Source organism: Hyla sarda, chromosome 4 (genome assembly GCF_029499605.1).
Source record: "Hyla sarda isolate aHylSar1 chromosome 4, aHylSar1.hap1, whole genome shotgun sequence".
NCBI classification, from domain to species: domain Eukaryota; kingdom Metazoa; phylum Chordata; class Amphibia; order Anura; family Hylidae; genus Hyla; species Hyla sarda.
In genome coordinates, this window is record NC_079192.1 from 1,643,058 (window position 1) to 1,661,691 (window position 18,634).

Sequence of the window (18,634 nt, forward strand, 5' to 3'; positions counted from 1 at the left end):
TACTCTGAATATACTACCACATACTGTATACTCTGAATTTAATACTACCACATACTGTTCCCTCTGAATATAAATCTGCCACATACTGTACAATCTGAATATAAATCTGCCACATACTGTACCCTCTGAATATAAATCTGGCAGCACAGTGGATGGGAGACCACCACGGGTTCCAGTCCAGAGGTGGGACAGAGTGTTACAGTGTTGTGATTTAACTTTATTTTCCTGGAAACGCTGCTGAGTTGCCCATAGCAACCAATCAGATTGCTTCTTTCATTTTTCACAAGGCCTCTGCAAAATGAAAGAAGCGATCTGATTGGTTGCTATGGGCAACTCAGCAGCGTTTCCAGGAAAAGTTTCTGAGTTGCCCATAGCAACCAGATTGCTTCCTTCATTTTTCAGGGGCCTTTTCAAAAAATGAAGGAAGCGATCTGATTGGTTGCTATGGGCAACTGCACAACTCTTCCTCTACACTGGTTTTCCGCATATGCGTATATTTGTGAACATTGAGTCCTCCCTTATTTAATGGTATAGGGAACTATGACTGGTGCATTAACTCTGTGATTTTTTGCCCAGTTAAACCAGTAGGCCCATTGTGGTCTATGGGGATCTCATAGCATGTAAGATAAGCAGGACCATCTTGGCAGCACAGTGGATGGGAGACCACCATGGTTTTGAGTCCTGGGGTGGTACAGAGTGTTACAGTGTTGTGGTTTAACTTTACTTTCCTGGAAAAGTTGCCCAAAGCAACCAATCAGATCACTTCTTTCATTTTTCACAAGGCCTCTGCAAAATGAAGGAAGCGATCTGATTGGTTGCTATGGACAACTCAGAAACTTTTCCTCTGGACAGGTTTTGATTAATCTCCCTCTATGGGGGGAGATTCATCAAAACCAGTGTAGAGGAAGAGTTGTCCAGTTGCCCATAGCAACTGACCAGATTGCTTCCTTCATTTTTGAAAAGGCCTCTGAAAAATGGAGGAAGCCATCTGGTTGCTATGGGCAACTCAGCAGCTTTTCCAGGAAAGTAAAGTTAAACCACAACACTGTAAAACTCTGGCCCACCCCGGGACTCAGTCTCCCATCCACTGTGCTGCCAAGATGGTCCTGCTTATCTTACTGTTATACATGCCACAAGTTCCCCACAGACCACAATGGGCCTACTGGTCTCACTGGGCAAAAAATCACAGAGTTCATGCACCAGTCATAGTTCCCTATACCATTAAATAAGGGAGGACTCAATATACGGGAATATGCGCATATACGCATATATTTTCGCATATACGCATACAATTTTGCATATGCAAAAAAAATGAATATTCGTAATTACGAATATATAGTGCTATATTCGCAATATTCGTGAATTCGCAAATATGCGATATTCGCAAATAAAATTCGAATTGCGAATATTCGCGAGCAACACTGGGTGTAATGAAGAGAAAGGGGTGTGTAATGAAGAGACAGGGGTGTGTAATGAAGGGACAGGAGGTGTTATGAAGAGACAGGGGTGTGTAATGAAGAGACAGGGGTGTGTAGTGAAGAGACAGGGGTGTGTAATGAAGGGACAGGGGGTGTTATGAAGAAACAGGGGTGTGTAATGAAGAGACAGGGGGTGTAATGAAAAGACAGGGGTGTGTAATGAAGAGACAGAGGTGTAATGAAGAGACAGGGGTGTTATGAAGAGACAGGGGTGTAATAAAGAGATAGGGGTGTGTAATGAAGAGACAGGGGGTGTAATGAAGAGACAGGGGGTGTAATGAAGAGATAGGGGTGTGTAATGAAGAGACAGGGTGAGTAATGAAGGGACAGGGGGTGTTATGAAGAGACGGGGGTGTAATGAAGAGACGGGGTGTAATGAAAAGACAGGGGTGTTTAAGGAAGAGACAGGGGGTGTAATGAAAAGACAGGGGTGTGTAATGAAGAGACAGCGGTGTAATGAAGGGACAGGGGGTGTTATGAAGAGACAGGGGTGTATAATGAAGAGACAGGGGTGTAATGAAAAGACAGGGGTGTAATAAAGAGACAGAGGTGTAATGCAAAGACAGGAGGTGTAATGAAAAGACAGGGGTGTTTAATGAAGAGACAGAGGTGTTTAATGAAGAGACGGGGGTGTAATAAAGAGACGGGTTATAAAGAAGAGACAGGTGTGTAATAAAGAGACGGGCGTGTAATGAAGAGATGGGGTATAACAAAGAGACATGGGATGTAATAAAGAGACAGGGGTGTAATGAAGAGACAGAAGAGTGTAATAAAGAGCCAGGGGATATAATAAAGAGACGGGTGTATAATGACGAGACAGGAGTGTAATGAAGAGACAGATGTGTGTAATTAAAAGACATGGGTGTAATGAAGAGAGATGTGTGTAATGGAGAGATAGAGGGTTTAATGAAGAGACAGATATGTGTAATGAAGAGACAGATGTGTGTAATGGAGAGACAGGGTGTAATGAAGAGACAGATGTGTGTCATGAAGAGATGGGGGTGTGTGTAATAAAGAGAAAGGGGGTGTAATGAGTTTAATTGTGTAATAAAGTGTTGTATACATTGTAGTTTGAGTCAATGTATGTTTTGTTTTCACAAGTATGGATATCTGGCTCAACATTATACTAATTTATGCTCTTTATTGTGCGTCATGTATTGTTTTATGGTTTATGGAGGCAACTAAAGGTCTCCTTGGTCCAGGGAGTGGCCTATAAGACCCTTTATGTCCAATATAACTATAAGAGATGCTGATCCTCCCTTCCAGCACAGTCATAAACCGGTCCCTTCCAGCACAGTCATAAACCGGTCCCTTCCAGCACAGTCATAAACCGGTCCCTTCCAGCGCAGTCATTTAGAAGTTCATCCCTCGCTTTTCTCCTCCAGCTCATATAAAATCATAAATCTCTAGAATAATCACACATCCACGGCTTGGTAATCCATTGTCTATGAAAGGGCACACCGGTCCACGGTTCTTGTTTACTGTCTCAACCTCATAAACAGTTGGCACTTATCCATATCTAGAGATCTGGAGGATAAAATATCCAGTAGCAAAAAAGTCATTGTCAGGAGAAGCCTCAATGGGGAAATAAAAAAATAAAAAATAGAAATAAAGGATAACTCCACCCACATGGGGCCTAATGGAACATGGATTTGAGTTAGAAAACAACTGAGAGGGATTCTCTTCCACCCCCATACTTGAATCTTTTATTGGTGGAAATAGGGTCCCGGTCAGAGGAAAGACAAATTTGGATGAGGTACTAAAATAGTGTGGAGATTAGGAATAGTGGGTGGATTAAAAAACTGTTGCCAGATGGCAGTGGGTGATCTCCCCAAGGACAAAATAATAGAGAATATTGAAATCCAACATGTCCAACCATTCTCTTTCTTGACACCAGTTGGGAGGCCCCATACACAGAATCAGCAGCTTCAAATCCCAACTGTGCTAATCAATCCAATTGTCTAATCCAACTCAAATGTAGGCCTCAAACCTAACCCATAAAAGGGTACTCCGCCCATAGACATCATATGCCCTATCCTTTGGATAGGGCATAAGATGTCTGATCGTGGGGGTCCCGCTGCTGGGGACTCCTGCGATCTCCCTGCTGCACCCAGTGTTTGTTTAGAGCGTCGGGTGCAGTGCCAGAGGCTCGTAACCTTACGGCAACACCCCACTAATGATGTCATGGCCACGCCTCTTGAATGCAAGTCCATGGGAGGGGGCAAGACGGCCGTCATGCCCCCTCCCATAGACTTGTGTTGACGGGGCATGGCCATGATGTCATGAGTGAGGCGTGGCAATGACGTCAAGAGCCTCCGCCCCACATCGCCAGTCATCCAGCACCGAGCGAAGTTCGCTCCATGCACCGGATGTCTGGGGTGCCGCAGCCGAGATCGTGGGGTCCCCGACGGTGGGACCCCTGAGAGCAGACATCTTATCCCCTGTCCTTTGAATAGGGGATAAGATGTCTAGGGGCGGAGTACCCCTTTAAGCCTCGATATTCTACACTAAACGCCCCCAACTATGTCTTTATGGACCTTGCTTTGGGCACTTGGACACAGTCAGGCTGGAAAAAAAAAGCTGGTGGATTATCTCCTTGAGAAAGGATCAGAAACGTTGAAAACCAACATGTCTGACTACATCATCTGTTAGGGGTGATTCGGAAGGTCCCATACACATTAGATGGCTGCCGATCCTGCTTAAGTCATGGCTTGTGCCAATGTTCCCCTAATGTTTATGGCCAATAGGGAAACAGGGTGTGTCACCTATATAATCATTCCTTCCTCGGGAATATCTGGTCTCCTTAATAAAAAAACAACGCTGACTCATCCCCATAACAATAGTATGACCTCATATCTATCAACATACAAACAACTAAAGATTAATGTAAAGTTTATGTAAATAATGTTTATTAAATATCGTCAGGTGTATTGAAGGCAGAAACAATAACAGAGAACGGGAGATGTGAAATAAATTATCCTACGAGGCTTGTGGAATCTTGTCCTGAAGAAAACCCACAGCCCGACAGAAGATACCACGAGAAAAACATGGTCTATAATAAAAAAATAGGCACTAGTTGTGTAATAGTCCGTAGGACCGGATATATAAACATGGCTGCTTGCTTCCATAAACAGTGCCGTGTCTGTCCACAGGTTGCATCTGGTATTGCCTAGAGACTTAAAGGGGTACTCCACCCCTAGACTTCTTATCCCCTATCTAAAGGATAAGGGATAAGATGTCTGATCGCAGGGAACCTCCAAGATCTCTCTGCTGCACCCAGTGTTTGTTTCGTGCAGCACCGAGGCTCGTGATTTCATGGCCGCATCCCACTTATGACATCACAGCCATGCTCCCTCAAGGCAAGTCTATAGGAATGGGCGTGACATCCTCCCATAGACTTGCATTGAGGGGTGTGACCGTGACATCATGAGCCTCCGCCTCCCCCATATCGCCAGTCATCCAGCATGGAGTGACGTTTCGTGCACCAGATGGCTGGAGTGCTACAGCCAAGATCACAGGAGTCCCCAGTGGCGGGACCCGCGCAATAAGACATCTTATCCCCTATCCTTCTGATAGGGGATAAGATGTCTAGGGATGGAGTACTCCTTTAAGGCTCATTCACACTGTCAGGGTGCTTCTCTAAAAGTTGCTTTGCTGGTCAGTCCATCGGAAGAATGGGAATTGAGCAGATAAAAAAAATACCGCATGTCCTATTTTTTTCTCCGCTCTATTATAAAATACCGGATGACGGACAGCTGCCACTCAAGTCAATGGGACCTGAGCTCAGTTGTGCTGTGACCTGTTCAGAGCCCGTTCTGAATGGACCCTGAAGCGGAGCACAGCTGCAGTGGGAACCTAGCCTTAGCTGGCACACCAGATGTAGGCTGTAGACCTGATACTAGACAATATGGGGTGGACTGCGAAGGGGCTGACACTAAGATGCCCCTTCTGTAAACAATGAGTGTCCATATACACGGCATGTTATCATGTAACCAGGACCTTCATCAGGAGCACTGCCCGACTTTGAGTTGTATCGTCCCCTTTATGTGCATCTGTGTATAAAAATAAAATTCATCAGGCATCGAGTGGAAGCCAGGTGAGGGCTCTTTATCATCGTAATAGTGGTGAGGAATCGTGTTTCCATCAAGGTCTTGAGGAAATGGCCAAAATCCATAGAGGGTGACCTTCTTGCAGAGCTCAATTGCTGCGCTAACCACCATGATCCCAGAAGACAAACGCTTGGCCCTTATTCCCTTGTTACCCCAGTAGATTGAGAGATTCTTCAGGTATTCCGGATGGAAAAACACCACTTGGTTTGGTAAGTTAAAGTCTCTGACTGTGTATAATACCCGGAAGCAGACATCCGTACTGCTGACGTAAGCGAAAGCCGGTAAGAGAAATATTGCAGAGCCGTAGTTTTTTAAGTGCTCAGCGAATGGTTTCCTACTCTCTTGGAGCTTCTGATACCTGCAGGAAAATATAAGGAAAAAGATGTCATCTATAGAGCGGATACAAGAACAAGGTTGACTAAAGGAGGATACAAGTTATTATTAACATTTCTGGTAGACTGTGGAAGGTTAGGGGCCACAAGAGTAATGTTAGTATTTTTGGGGCATCCATAAAGACGAGTTGAGACTGTTAGGTCATTCATACTACTCTAGAAATTCTGTGAAAAAGGATGTGCAAAGCAGCTCCCTGATGTCACCTGTAGCTTTGGAGCCACCCAGCACCCTGCTATGTAACAACAAGGGGCAACAGTCCTGACACAGCTGTATACAGATCGGTATCTTTCCCTTCTAGGGAGTTTCTGTTTTGGCATATTAAATCCCCACTCATGTTCTAAGACTTCTTAAAGGAGAGAACAGTGACTTGAAGAGAAGGCTACTTCCATATACTTTTTGAATATTGCCCTACTGTACTGGTCATTAGAGATAAAAGGCTTGGAGGAGCCCACCAATGGACATGACCACCACAGCAAAGGGCAAATCCTTAATGAGCTGAGAAGCCTTATGAATGCGTGTGAAGCCTAAGTAGGGGCTATAAAGAGTACCTGTCACGATTCGGCTGGCAGGAGGTGGATCCTCTGTGCCAGAGAGGGATTGGCGTGGACCGTGCTAGTGGACCGGTTCTAAGTTACTACTGGTTTTCACCAGAGCCCGCCGCAAAGCGGGATGGTCTTGCAGCGGCGGTAGTAACCAGGTCGTATCCACTAGCAACGGCTCAACCTCTCTGACTGCTGAAGATAGGCGCGGTACAAGGGAGTAGACAAGAGCAAGGTCGGACGTAGCAGAAGGTCGGGGCAGGCAGCAAGGATCGTAGTCAGGGGCAACGGCAGGAGGTCTGGAACACAGGCTAGGAACACACAAGGGAACGCTTTCACTGGCACGATGGCAACAAGATCCGGCGAGGGAGTGCAGGGGAAGTGAGGTATACATAGGGAGTGCACAGGTGAACACACTAATTAGACCAACTGCGCCAATCAGCGGCGCAGTGGCCCTTTAAATCGCAGAGACCCGGCGCGCGCGCGCCCTAGGGAGCGGGGCCGCGCGCGCCGGGACAGGACCGACGGAGAGCGAGTCAGGTACGGGAGCCGGGGTGCGCATCGCGAGCGGGCGCCACCCGCATCGCGAATTGCATCCCGGCTGGGGGCGGTATCGCAGCGCACCCGGTCAGTAGATCTGACCGGGGCGCTGCAGTAGCGAGGATGTTGCGAGCGCTCCGGGGAGGAGCGGGGACCCGGAGCGCTCGGCGTAACAGTACCCACTTTGACTGTGTAACCTAATAATACACACATCTGGATCCATCCATCCATCCAAGGATACATTTATTTTTATTTTTATTATGGGGCAGTAGATGTCATGTAGACAACTCACCTTCTTAGTGGGATACTTGGGTTTGCAGTGACAAGATCAGACCTGGTTCCAATATCTTCTGCTAATGTCATAGGTGGCAAATTTAACCTGTAATAAACGGGAAGGGCAATAAGAGTTTATCCACAAAATCAAGGTTATCCCTTCCTATCAACTGCAAAGCAGATGGGTATCGTTCCCTTCTTGGGAGTTCTGGCTTGGCTAACTGAATCCCAAGCCTAAGGCTTCGTAAAGGAGCGGGTTCAGACTTTAAGTAACAGCTACCTTAAAAAAGGTGACAGAGTAGAACCTTTAAGTTTGTTTTATTGAATGTTGGCCTTAGAAAAAAAAAACTCTACTAATTAACCCCTTCATGACGAGCGACGTACATGTATGGCGCCGCGAAGGGTCACTTGGCGCGCGGCAACTAACAGCAGGCATCCCGGCACATCGCCGAGGGGGGTCCTGAGACCCCCCCATGACCGTGATGCGCGCAAATCGCAGGTCAATTCAGACCTGAGATCTGCGCGATTCCGGGTCATACGGGTCACTGGTGACCCGGTGACCCGGAAAATAAGAGGGATCGGGGGTGTCCGAGACACCCTCGATCCCCCTGAAGGGATAGGAGTTTGGTGGCAGGGGTGCCACCCCTCCTATCCCTGCTATTGGTCGGCCGAGCGACCGACCGATAGCAGACCGGGGGAGGGGGGGTTAAAGTTCGGTTCCCCCGCTTTGCCCACCTATCGGTGTCCGGGCAAAACGGGGGAACCATCCAGGGAAGGTCGGCGCCGAAGGTCCCTTACCTGGATCCCGGATCCCCGAGCGTGATCCCCCCCCCACGTGCGGCGGCAGCAATACTTCCGGGTCCTGCTAGGTGAGTTGTTGCCTAGCAACATCCGGAGGGCCACAGTTTACAGTGGTCTCTAAACCGTGGCCCTCCAGATGTTGCAAAACTACAACTCCCAGCATGCCCAGACAGCTGTTTGCTGTGTGGGCATGCTGGGACTTGTAGTTTTGCAATATTTAGAGGGGTTCAGGTTTTAGATCACTAAGAGGTCTCAAACTGTAGCCCTCCAGATGTTGCAAAACTACAACTCTCAGCATGCCCAGACAGCAGTTTGCTGTCTGGGCATGCTGCGAGTTGTAGTTTTGCAACATCTGGAGGGCCACAGTTTTGAGACCACTGGACAGTGATTTACAACCTGAACCCCTCTAAATCTTGCAAAACTACAACTCCCAGCATTCAGGAACAGCATAAGGCTGTCTTGGCATACCTCCAGCCATTGCATAACTACATCTCCCAGCATGCCCTTCCGGAAGTACATGCTGGGAGTTGTAGTTTTGCAACAGCTGGAGGCACACTGGTTGGAAAATACTGAGTTAGGTCATAGAACCTAACTCAAGGTTTTCCAGCCAGTGTGCCTCCAGCTGTTGCAAAACTACAACTCCCAGCATGCATGGTCTGTCAGTGCATGCTGGGAGTTGTAGTTTTGACCCCCCTCCCATGTGAATGTACAGGCTCCATTCACACTGGCGGCAGATTACAGTGAGTTCCCCGCTACAAATTTGAGCTGCGGCAATTGCGCCGCAGCTCAAACTCCTATTGGGAGACTCAGTGTAATCCGCCGTCAGTGTGAATGTACCCTAAAAACACTACACTACACTAACACAAAATAAAGAGTAAAACACTACATATACACACGTACACTGACCCCCCCCCACCACCCCCCTCCCCAATAAAAATGAAAAACGTATTGTACGGCAGTGTTTCTAAGATGGAGCCTCCACAAAAACTCCCAGCATTTCCGGAAAGCAATTGACTGTCCAAGCATGCTGGGAGTTTAGCAACAGCTGGAGGCACCCTGTTTGGGAATCACTGGCATAGAATACCCCTATGTCCACCCCTATGCAAGTCCCTAATTCAGGCCTCAAATGCGCATGGCGCTCTCACTTTGGAGCCCTGTCGTATTTCAAGGCAACAGTTTAGGGCCACATATGGGGTATCGCCGTACTCGGGAGAAATTGCCTAACAAATTTTGGGGGGCTTTTTCTCCTTTAACCCCTTATGAAAAGGAACAGTTGGGGTCTACACCAGCATGTTAGTGTAAAAAACAATAAACATTTTTACACTAACATGCTGGTGTTGCCCTATACTTTCCATTTTCACAAGAGGTAAAAGGGAAAAAAGCCCCTCAAAATTTGTAATGCAATTTCTCCCGAGTGCGGAGATACCCCATTTGAGGGCGCAAAGTGCTCTGGGGGCGCACAACAAGGCCCAGAAGGGAGAGTGCGCCATGTACATTTGAGGTGATTTGCACAGGGGTGGCTGATTGTTACAGCGGTTCTGACAAACGCAAAAAAAAATCACACCCACATGTGACCCCATTTTGGAAACTATACCCCTCACGGAATGTAGGTGCAGTGAGAATTTATCCCCCACAGGTGTCTGACGGATCTTTGGAACAGTGGTCTGTGAAAATGAAAAATTTTGCACAGCCCACTGTTCCAAAGATCTGTCAGACACCAGTGGGGGGTAAATGCTCACTGAACCCCTCATTAAATTCTGTGAGGGGTCTAGTTTCCAAAATGGTATGCCATGTGGGTTTTTTTTTTTTTTGCTGTCCTGGCACCATAGGGGCTTCCTAAATGCGACATGCCCCCGAGCAAAATTTGCTCTCAAAAAGCCAAATATGACGCCTTCTCTTCTGAGCATTGTAGTTCGCCCGCAGTGCACTTCAGGTCCACTTATGGGGTACCTCCATACTCAGAAGAGATGGGGTTACAAATTCTGGGGGGTCTTTTCTGCTATTAACCCTTGCAAAAATGTGAAATTTGGGGGGAAACCCACATTTTAGTGAAAAAAAATATATATTTTTTTACATATGCAAAAGTAGTGAAACACCTGTGGGGTATTAAGGCTCACTTAATGCCTTGTTACGTTCCTCAAGGGGTCTAGTTTCCAAAATGGTATGCCATGTGTTTTTTTTTGCTGTCCTGGCACCATAGGGGCTTCCTAAATGCAACATGCCCCCCCCCGAGCAAAATTTGCTCTCAAAAAGCCAAATTTGACTCCTTCTCTTCTGAGCATTGTAGTTCGTCCACAGTGCACTTCAGGTCAACTTATGGGGTACCTCCATACTCAGAAGAGATGGGTTTACAAATTTTTGGGGGGTCTTTTCCGCTATTAACCCTTTAAAAATTTGAAATTTGGGGGAAAACCAACATTTTAGTGAAAAAAAAATTTTTTTTTTTTACATATGCAAAAGTCGTGAAACACCTGTGGGGTATTAAGGCTCACTTTATTACTTGTTATGTTCCTCAAGGGGTCTAGTTTCCAAAATGGTATGCCATGTGTTTTTTTTTGCTGTTCTGGCACCATAGGGGCTTCCTAAATGCGACATGCCCCCCAAAAACCATTTCAGAAAAACGTACTCTCTAAAATCCCCTTGTCGCTCCTTCGCTTCTGAGCCCTCTACTGCGCCCACCGAACAATTTACATAGACATATGAGGTATGTCCTTACTCGAGAGAAATTGGGCTACAAATATATGTATAAATTTTCTCCTTTTACCCCTTGTAAAAATTAAAAAATTGGGTCTACAAGAACATGCGAGTGTAAAAAATGAAGATTTTGAATTTTCTCCTTCACTTTGCTGCTTTTCCTGTGAAACACCTAAAGGGTTAAAACATTTACTGAATGTCATTTTGAATACTTTGGGGGGTGAAGGTTTTATAATGGGGTCATTTATGGGGTATTTCTAATATGAAGACCCTTCAAATCCACTTCAAACCTGAACTGGTCCCTGAAAAATTGTGAGTTTGAAAATTTTGTGAACAATTGGAAAATTGCTGCTGAACTTTGAAGCCCTCTGGTGTCTTCCAAAATTAAAAACTTGTCAATTTTATGATGCAAACATAAAGTAGACATATTGTATATGTGAATCCAAAGAAAAAATTTTTTGGAATATCCATTTTCCTTACAAACAGAGAGCTTCAAAGTTAGAAAAATGCTAAATTTTAAATTTTTTCATCAAATTTTGGGATTTTTCACCAAGAAAGGATGTAAGTTACCACAAAAATTTACCACTATGTTAAAGTAGATTATATCACGAAAGAACAATCTCGGAATCAGAATGATAAGTAAAAGCATTCCAGAGTTATTAATGTTTAAAGTGAGAGTGGTTAGATTTGCAAAAAAGGGCTTCGTCCTAGAGGTGAAAATGGGCTCCGTCCTTAAGGGGTTAAAGATGAGAAAACTGGAGGAACCCACCGAAGCCCCATCAACATCGGACTAATCCTCAGTAATCTGGTAGTGGACAGAAATGTAGTATTATTGGGTCATTCATACTCCTGTTGTCACCAGTAGTGATGTCGCAAACATAAAATTTGACTTCAATGGGCAGGCAAATTTTAAAACCCACAGGGACTCTTTCTGGCCACAATAGTGATTTAAAAGTTGTTTCAAGGGGACTAATACCTGGACTGTGGCGTGCCGGAGTGGGATCCATGGCAAAACTCCCATGGAAAATTACATAGTTGATGCAGAGTCTGGTTTTAATCCATAAAGGGCATAAATCACCTATTATTCCTAAATGGTTTGGAATAACGTGCTTTATCCCCCTTTAGGCATCACATAGTTAGATCCCCCCATGTTAGGCAGCACATAGTTAGAGACCCCCTTTAGGCATCACATAGTTAGATCCCCCCTTTAGACAGCACATAGTTAGATCCTGCCATGTTAGGCAGCACATAGTTAGAACCTCCCTTTAGGCAGCACATAGTTAGATCCCCCCCTTTAGGCAGCACATAGTGGGATTTGACACAGTAACCCCGCGTCATATCACGGTGGGCCCGGAGTCATAGTGAAGCCGGGACCCGCCTCTAATAGCGCGCAGTGCCGACCACGGCGCCGCGCGCTATTAACCCTTTAGCCGCGCGCTCAGAGCTGAGCCGCGCGGCTAAAAGTGAAAGTGAAAGTTCCCGACTAGCTCAGTCGAGCTGTTCGGGATAGCCGTGGCTAATCAATAAGTCCTATCAATGCAAAAATGGTACCGTTAAAAACTTCAGATCACTGCGCAAAAAATTAGCCCTTATACCGCCCCATACACGGAAAAATAAAAAAGTTATAGGGGTCAGAAGATGACAATTTTAAACGTATTAATTTTCCTGCATGTAGTTATGATTTTTTCCAGAAGTCCGACAAAATCAAACCTATATAAGTAGGGTATCATTTTAATCGTATGGACCTACAGAATAAAGAGAAGGTGTCATTTTTACCGAAAAATGTACTACGTAGAAACGGAAGCCCCCAAAAGTTACAAAACAGCGTTTTTTTTTTTCAATTTTGTCGCACAATGATTTTTTTTCCCGCTTCACCATAGATTTTTGGGCAAAATGAATGATGTCATTACAAAGTAGAATTGGTGGCGCAAAAAATAAGCCATCATATGGATTTTTAGGTGTAAATTTGAAAGAGTTATGATTTTTTAAAGGCAAGGAGCAAAAAACGAAAATGCAAAAACGGAAAAACCCCCGGTCCTTAAGGGGTTAAGCAGTGGTCCCCAACAAGGGTGCCTCCAGCTGTTGCAAAACACACGGACTGATATATTTCAGCCCTTTGAATACTATAGTAGTTAATTGCTTGAAGGAACTTAAGTTTTATACTGGAGTACCCCTTTTAATCAGCGGTTCCGTCCCAACCAGGACTGATATCTTTCAGCCCTAAAAAGGGCTTTTTTGGGTGCTGTCCTTAAAGCAGATGTTACACTAGTGCTTTAGGAGTAAACTGGACCCTGAATACACCACCTAGCAGCAACCTAGCTATCACTTTCCCCATACAGCAGGAGCAGCTTCTCTGACCCTCCACTTCCTAAGCCGGCAGCATGCTGAATGAAGGTAAAATGGCGTCTGTGCAAGAGGTAAGAGGGTCTGGAAGGGAGGGACTGATGCTGATTGGCTGTAATGTGTCTGCTGACTCTGACTCACAGGGTCAAAGTTTACTGCAATGTTAAAGTATAGGGGGCGGATTGAACTTCACATATGTTCGCCCGGCGATGTGAACGAGAACATGCTAAATTCGCCGGGAACTGTTCGCCGGTGAACAATTCGCGGCATCTCTAGTCACCATGTTAACCAGAAATACAAATATATAGATGGGTGTCTTCCTTTGACTCACAGATCTGACCCCTAAAAACCCTGTGGTGGGCCAGAGCCGCCATTACACTTCCGTCCATTGAGCAGAATACGATCCTTGGTTCCTCACCTGAACACATATTCATTTTTGTCGATTTCACTTCCACAATAACTGTGTTGCAAAATTCCTCCATTTCCAACGACTGCACAAGTATCGAAGAGTTTATTGGTGAAAGGCGATGTCTGGAATAAGAAGGGGTAATGGTTCAATCACAGTATTAAGAATTACATGTTGACATCAGCAGAAGGTAACCCAAAGGATTGTGGGTATGAAGATAAGAAGACTCAACAGCAGGCATTGCCTTGACACTGTCACTTGTGAACTATGCCCTGATGCCTCCAGACCAACCGTGACCAACCCATGCATATGTGGGCAGCATACCCATTAATAACACTTGGCATCATACAGACAGAAACCCCTTTTACACAGTCACCCAATCACTTCACAGATGTCCAGGCCCGGAACTCCGCACATCTCCTCAGGAGATATCCAGGTCAACACCTCCATCCAGCTGCTCGAGAGATGTCTAGGCCCAGACCTCCACCCAGCTCCTTGAGAGATGTCCATGTCCGGACCTCAAACCATCTGCTCAGGAGATATCCAGGCCCAGATTTCCACCAATCTCCTCAGGATATGTCTAGGACAAGACTTCCACCCAGCTCCTCAGGAGATGTCAAGGCCCAGACCTCCACCCAGCTCCTCGAGAGATGTCCAGGCCCAGACATCCACCCAGTTCTTTAATAGATGTCCAGGACGAGACCTCCTTCAGATTGTCTCAATGGCACCCTTGTGCTATACCTGTTGCACACACTCTGCCCTGAGGCACCAGACATATGTTTATATGGATGGTCCTTAACCCTGCATCATTGGGACTTACTTCTGGGAGGAGGTTGTAGATTTTCTCATTGACTGTCACCATCTTGGGATTTGTCTCATATTGTAGTTGTTGCCCTAGGGGGGCATTCTGCTGGTTGATGATCATGGAGTGAGACGCGTTACAGCAATTCCTAAACGCTTTTCTGCAAATAAAAACAGAATGTAAGAAGAATTAGAGAAGTGTCATGGATGGAAATGTCAATGGGGGGGCAAGGGTTCTAGGGCTCAGTATCTGGGTCTGGGTCTGTGAGGTCATCGTACACATTTTTTAATATTTTTTTGTCTTCATTACATTAGTTTTTATACATTTTTCTTGTGTCCTCACTTCAGCAGTTTGTCCTCCCGCTTGTTGTATTCCCAGGGACATTTCTGGAGGTCGCTCACATATGTCATGAAGGTCTTGGGTCTGATGCTGTAGACAAGAAGAAAAAACATCATGCGATTTATAGGTGGTCACCATGATGTGTGCAGGCGACATGCGGGGGTGTACACAACCAACCACTGTCCAGACCATGAATCAACCTCTACAAAGATATTAGGAGGCTCCTGAGGACTGAGGAATTACTGGGGGGGGGGGGGGGGGTGCACTTTTAGGAAAGCCTTCTGCATTGTTTCTCGTCCCTGGAGAGTGCAGAAGCTAAAGGGTTTAGAGTGTTATAAATGGTCGTGAAGTGATGTCATGGGGGTTCTGGGTCCTGATCTTTTATTACGATTGCCAGTGACATAGAAGATATATCTGTAGAATAAGTATGTAAGAAGGGGAGGTATAGTGTTCCTATAGGTAAGTACCTGTGGCCTCCACTAGTAACTGTGACCCCTCCAATACTGCCTCCTGTGGTCTCAACTAGTAACTGTGACCTCTCCAATACTGCCCCCTGTGGTCTCCACTAGTAACTATGACCTCTCCAATACTGCCCCCTGTGGTCTCCACTAGTAACTGTGAACTCTTCAATACTGCCCCCCTGTGGTCTCTACTAGTAACTGTGACCTCTCCAATACTTTGCCTGTAGTCCCCACTAGGAACTGTGACCTCTCCAATACTGCCCCCTGTGGCCTCCACTAGTAACTGTGACCTCTCCAATACTGCCCCCTGTAGTCTCCACTAGGAACTGTGACCTCTCCAATACTGCCCCCTGTGGTCTCCTCTAGTAACTATGACCTCTCCAATACTGCCCCTGTGGTCTCCACTAGAAACTATGACCTCTCCAATACTGCCCCTGTGGTCTCCACTAGAAACTATGACCTCTCCAATACTGCCCCCTGTGGCCTCCACTAGTAACTGTGATCTCTCCAATACTGCCCCCTGTGGTCTCCACTAGCAACTGGGATCTCTCCAATACTGCCCCCCTGTAGTCTCCTCTAGAAACTGCCCCCTGTGGTCTCCTCTATTAACTGTGATCTCTCCAGTACTGCCCCCTGTAGTCTCCGCTAGAAACTGCCCCCTGTGGTCTCCACTAGTAACTATGACCTCTCCAATACTGCCCCCTGTGGTCTCCACTAGTAACTGTGAACTCTTCAATACTGCCCCCTGTGGTCTCTACTAGTAACTGTGACCTCTCCAATACTTTCGCCTGTAGTCCCCACTAGGAACTGTGACCTCTCCAATACTGCCCCCTGTAGTCTCCACTAGGAACTGTGACCTCTCCAATACTGCCCCCTGTGGTCTCCTCTAGTAACTATGACCTCTCCAATACTGCCCCTGTGGTCTCCACTAGTAACTGTGATCTCTCCAGTACTGCCTCCTGTGGTCTCCACTAGAAACTATGACCTCTCCAATACTGCCCCCGTGGCCTCCACTAGTAACTGTGATCTCTCCAATACTGCCCCCTGTGGTCTCCACTAGCAACTGGGATCTCTCCAATACTGCCCCCTGTAGTCTCCTCTAGAAACTGCCCCCTGTGGTCTCCTCTATTAACTGTGATCTCTCCAGTACTGCCCCCTGTAGTCTCCTCTAGAAACTGCTCCCTGTGGTTTCGCGAGCGGAGATTCAATCTGGTAGCCACCGCCGAAATCCTTCGGTGGTAAGACCGCGTGAAACTGCATTCTTTGAGCGGAACAATTTCAGTGACAAAATTGTCTGCATTCAAATTCCTCTGTGTGAACGGGTCTCATGGAAGACCCATTTAAACTGAAGTAAATATTCATTGTGTGTAATTATGCTTGCATAATTACGTGGGAATTATGTGGGAATGACCGAGTGTGAACATACCCTAATGATGCCCCCTGTGGGGCTAGATATTGATAAAGTTGATTTATTATCGAGGCGCCATTCCTGTATTCTTAGGATGTATTTAGGTTGGGAATAGGAATTTTGTGGTTATCTTTCACACATTACACCGCTATTGAGTCGCATTGACTGATACCTTCTGATGGCTCCAGCTCGAGCCGAAACATCATGTGAGGAATGACGATGACTTTAGATAAACGTCCAACCCAACCCTGGTGGTAACGATTCTCCCAGCCCATAACTTATCCTACATTATTTACTACTATAGACCGTACCATAAAGGCACAGTCCATGACCCTGACCTATCACTAGTGAAACAATGACAGCAAGATCACAGGAAAGCAATAAAACCAGACAACCTGGTAGCAAGAGGGCTTATTTTAACCCTTTCACTGAAAAAAACTTTATGTGACAATTTTTGATGCAGTTCTTGGAGCCTGGAGTAGATGTTGTCCATGAAACTGATTCCAGCCAAGGAAACCAACCAACCACAAAAATAAACATTTTTAACCCGAGAAACTGGGCATGTCCACTGATTTTTCATAGATTTATTATTTAAATCTTCACAAAAGTGTTTTTTCCCCCTTCACATAACTTTCTTAAAGTTATTTATTATTTCTATAATTGTGTAGGAAAAAGTGAATTAATCCAATTCATTGATTAATTAAATAAAATGAAATGAATTGCCAAAACTTCTTAATTGATCAAAATTTATTTTCTAAGTTTCTTTTTATTTATTTATTAATTATTTCTATAATTGTGTAGAAAAAAGGGAATTAATCAAATTCATTGATTAATTAAATAAAAATGAAATTGATTGCTAACATTTCTCAATTGATTAATTCAATGAAAAAAATAATTTTAGTGAAGGTTGTTAGAAAGCCGTTCACTTTTTTTTTAATTATGTTTCTGTGACTTTTTTGCATGGTTTGATTTCTCTCTGAAATTTACAGTTTTGTTTGTTTAAAAATCTAAATGGAGTTCAATGCGACACAACTTTCCCAAGACATGTGGAAATCGAAAACAGAGGAAAAAAAATGTATCAGATCTTATTAACAAATTTACAATATTTCTGAAGTTTAAAAAAATAATTTAATATTGAATTTTAAATAAATAATATAAAAATTTGAACTATGTAAAAACAAATCCCATATATTTTAAATTTAACCCGTTAACTTTTACAGATTAGAAATCAAATCAATCTTGATCCGTATTGGAAAAAAAATTGCCATGTGCATATGTAAAAATTGAAACATGAATAAGTAACATAAAAAAAAAATCCTAATCAATAAATATAAAGCACGCAAAAAACACCACTCAAAGACATCCAATGACCTTCATGGGGTCTCACCAGCTACCAACACTAACCCATATACACCAATGACCTTAATGGGGTCTCACCAGCTACCAACACTAACCCATATACACCAATGACCTTAATGGGGTCTCACCAGCTACCAACACTACCCCAGAAACAGAAGATCTGAAGACCCCACCACCCTGAGGACTCATTTATTACCCCCTATATCTTCACTTACCTTTTCAATGATTTGTGTAGCAGGATGCCCTTGATGGCGGCACATTGGGCAGCAGACAGTGGCTTGTACTTGATCTGTTTCCTGCCAAGAGAGATGAGGGGTATCAATCAAGAAGACAGATATGAGATCTACAGATAATGGATATTACGGCCTCAGACGTTACCAGAGATAAACTCCTATCCTGTTCTGCAGGTTGGTGTAAAATCCATGGAAAAGGATAATAAGCATGAAGAGAGGGAGACGCCAGCAATGCCTCATCGTTGAGTCTGACTGACACCTGAGTCTCCTCCCCCCCCTCATCTTCAGCCCAGGTACCTGCTCTTTGACCCTTGTCAGCAGGGTGAGTTTCAGCTAAAGTATTTCATTGGCACTTTAGTCAAGAAATTCCCTGACATAGCATCTGTAGAGCAGGACCGTCAAAGTTACATTGGACTCTCCCAGGATACATTCATATTGAGAGCACTATATTGCCTG

General features: G+C 45.0%; 1 protein-coding gene across 1 annotated transcript; it reads right to left on the reverse strand.

The window, feature by feature from the left end:
• Window positions 1-5,482: 5,482 nt before the first annotated feature.
• LOC130366725 (alpha-2,8-sialyltransferase 8F-like) lies at window positions 5,483-18,414 on the reverse strand. Its single transcript, XM_056569048.1, has 7 exons — window positions 18,324-18,414; window positions 18,161-18,241; window positions 14,721-14,807; window positions 14,397-14,538; window positions 13,589-13,701; window positions 7,352-7,438; window positions 5,483-5,945 (listed from the first exon to the last, which is right to left on the reverse strand). The coding sequence occupies exons 1-7, from the start codon at window positions 18,386-18,388 to the stop codon at window positions 5,483-5,485; spliced, it is 1,038 nt and encodes a 345-aa protein (XP_056425023.1). The 5' UTR covers window positions 18,389-18,414.
• Window positions 18,415-18,634: the final 220 nt, after the last annotated feature.

Coding starts and splice junctions, on each gene's coding strand:
- LOC130366725 (XM_056569048.1), bottom strand. CDS start 18,388: ATGCTTATTATCCTTTTCCATGGATTTTACACCAACCTGCAGAACAGG. Junction 14,808..18,160: donor CTACACAAATCATTGAAAAG/GTAAGTGAAGAT, acceptor TCTTGTCTACAG/CATCAGACCCAAGACCTTCA. Junction 7,439..13,588: donor AAAAATGAATATGTGTTCAG/GTGAGGAACCAA, acceptor CGTTTATTACAG/GTTAAATTTGCCACCTATGA.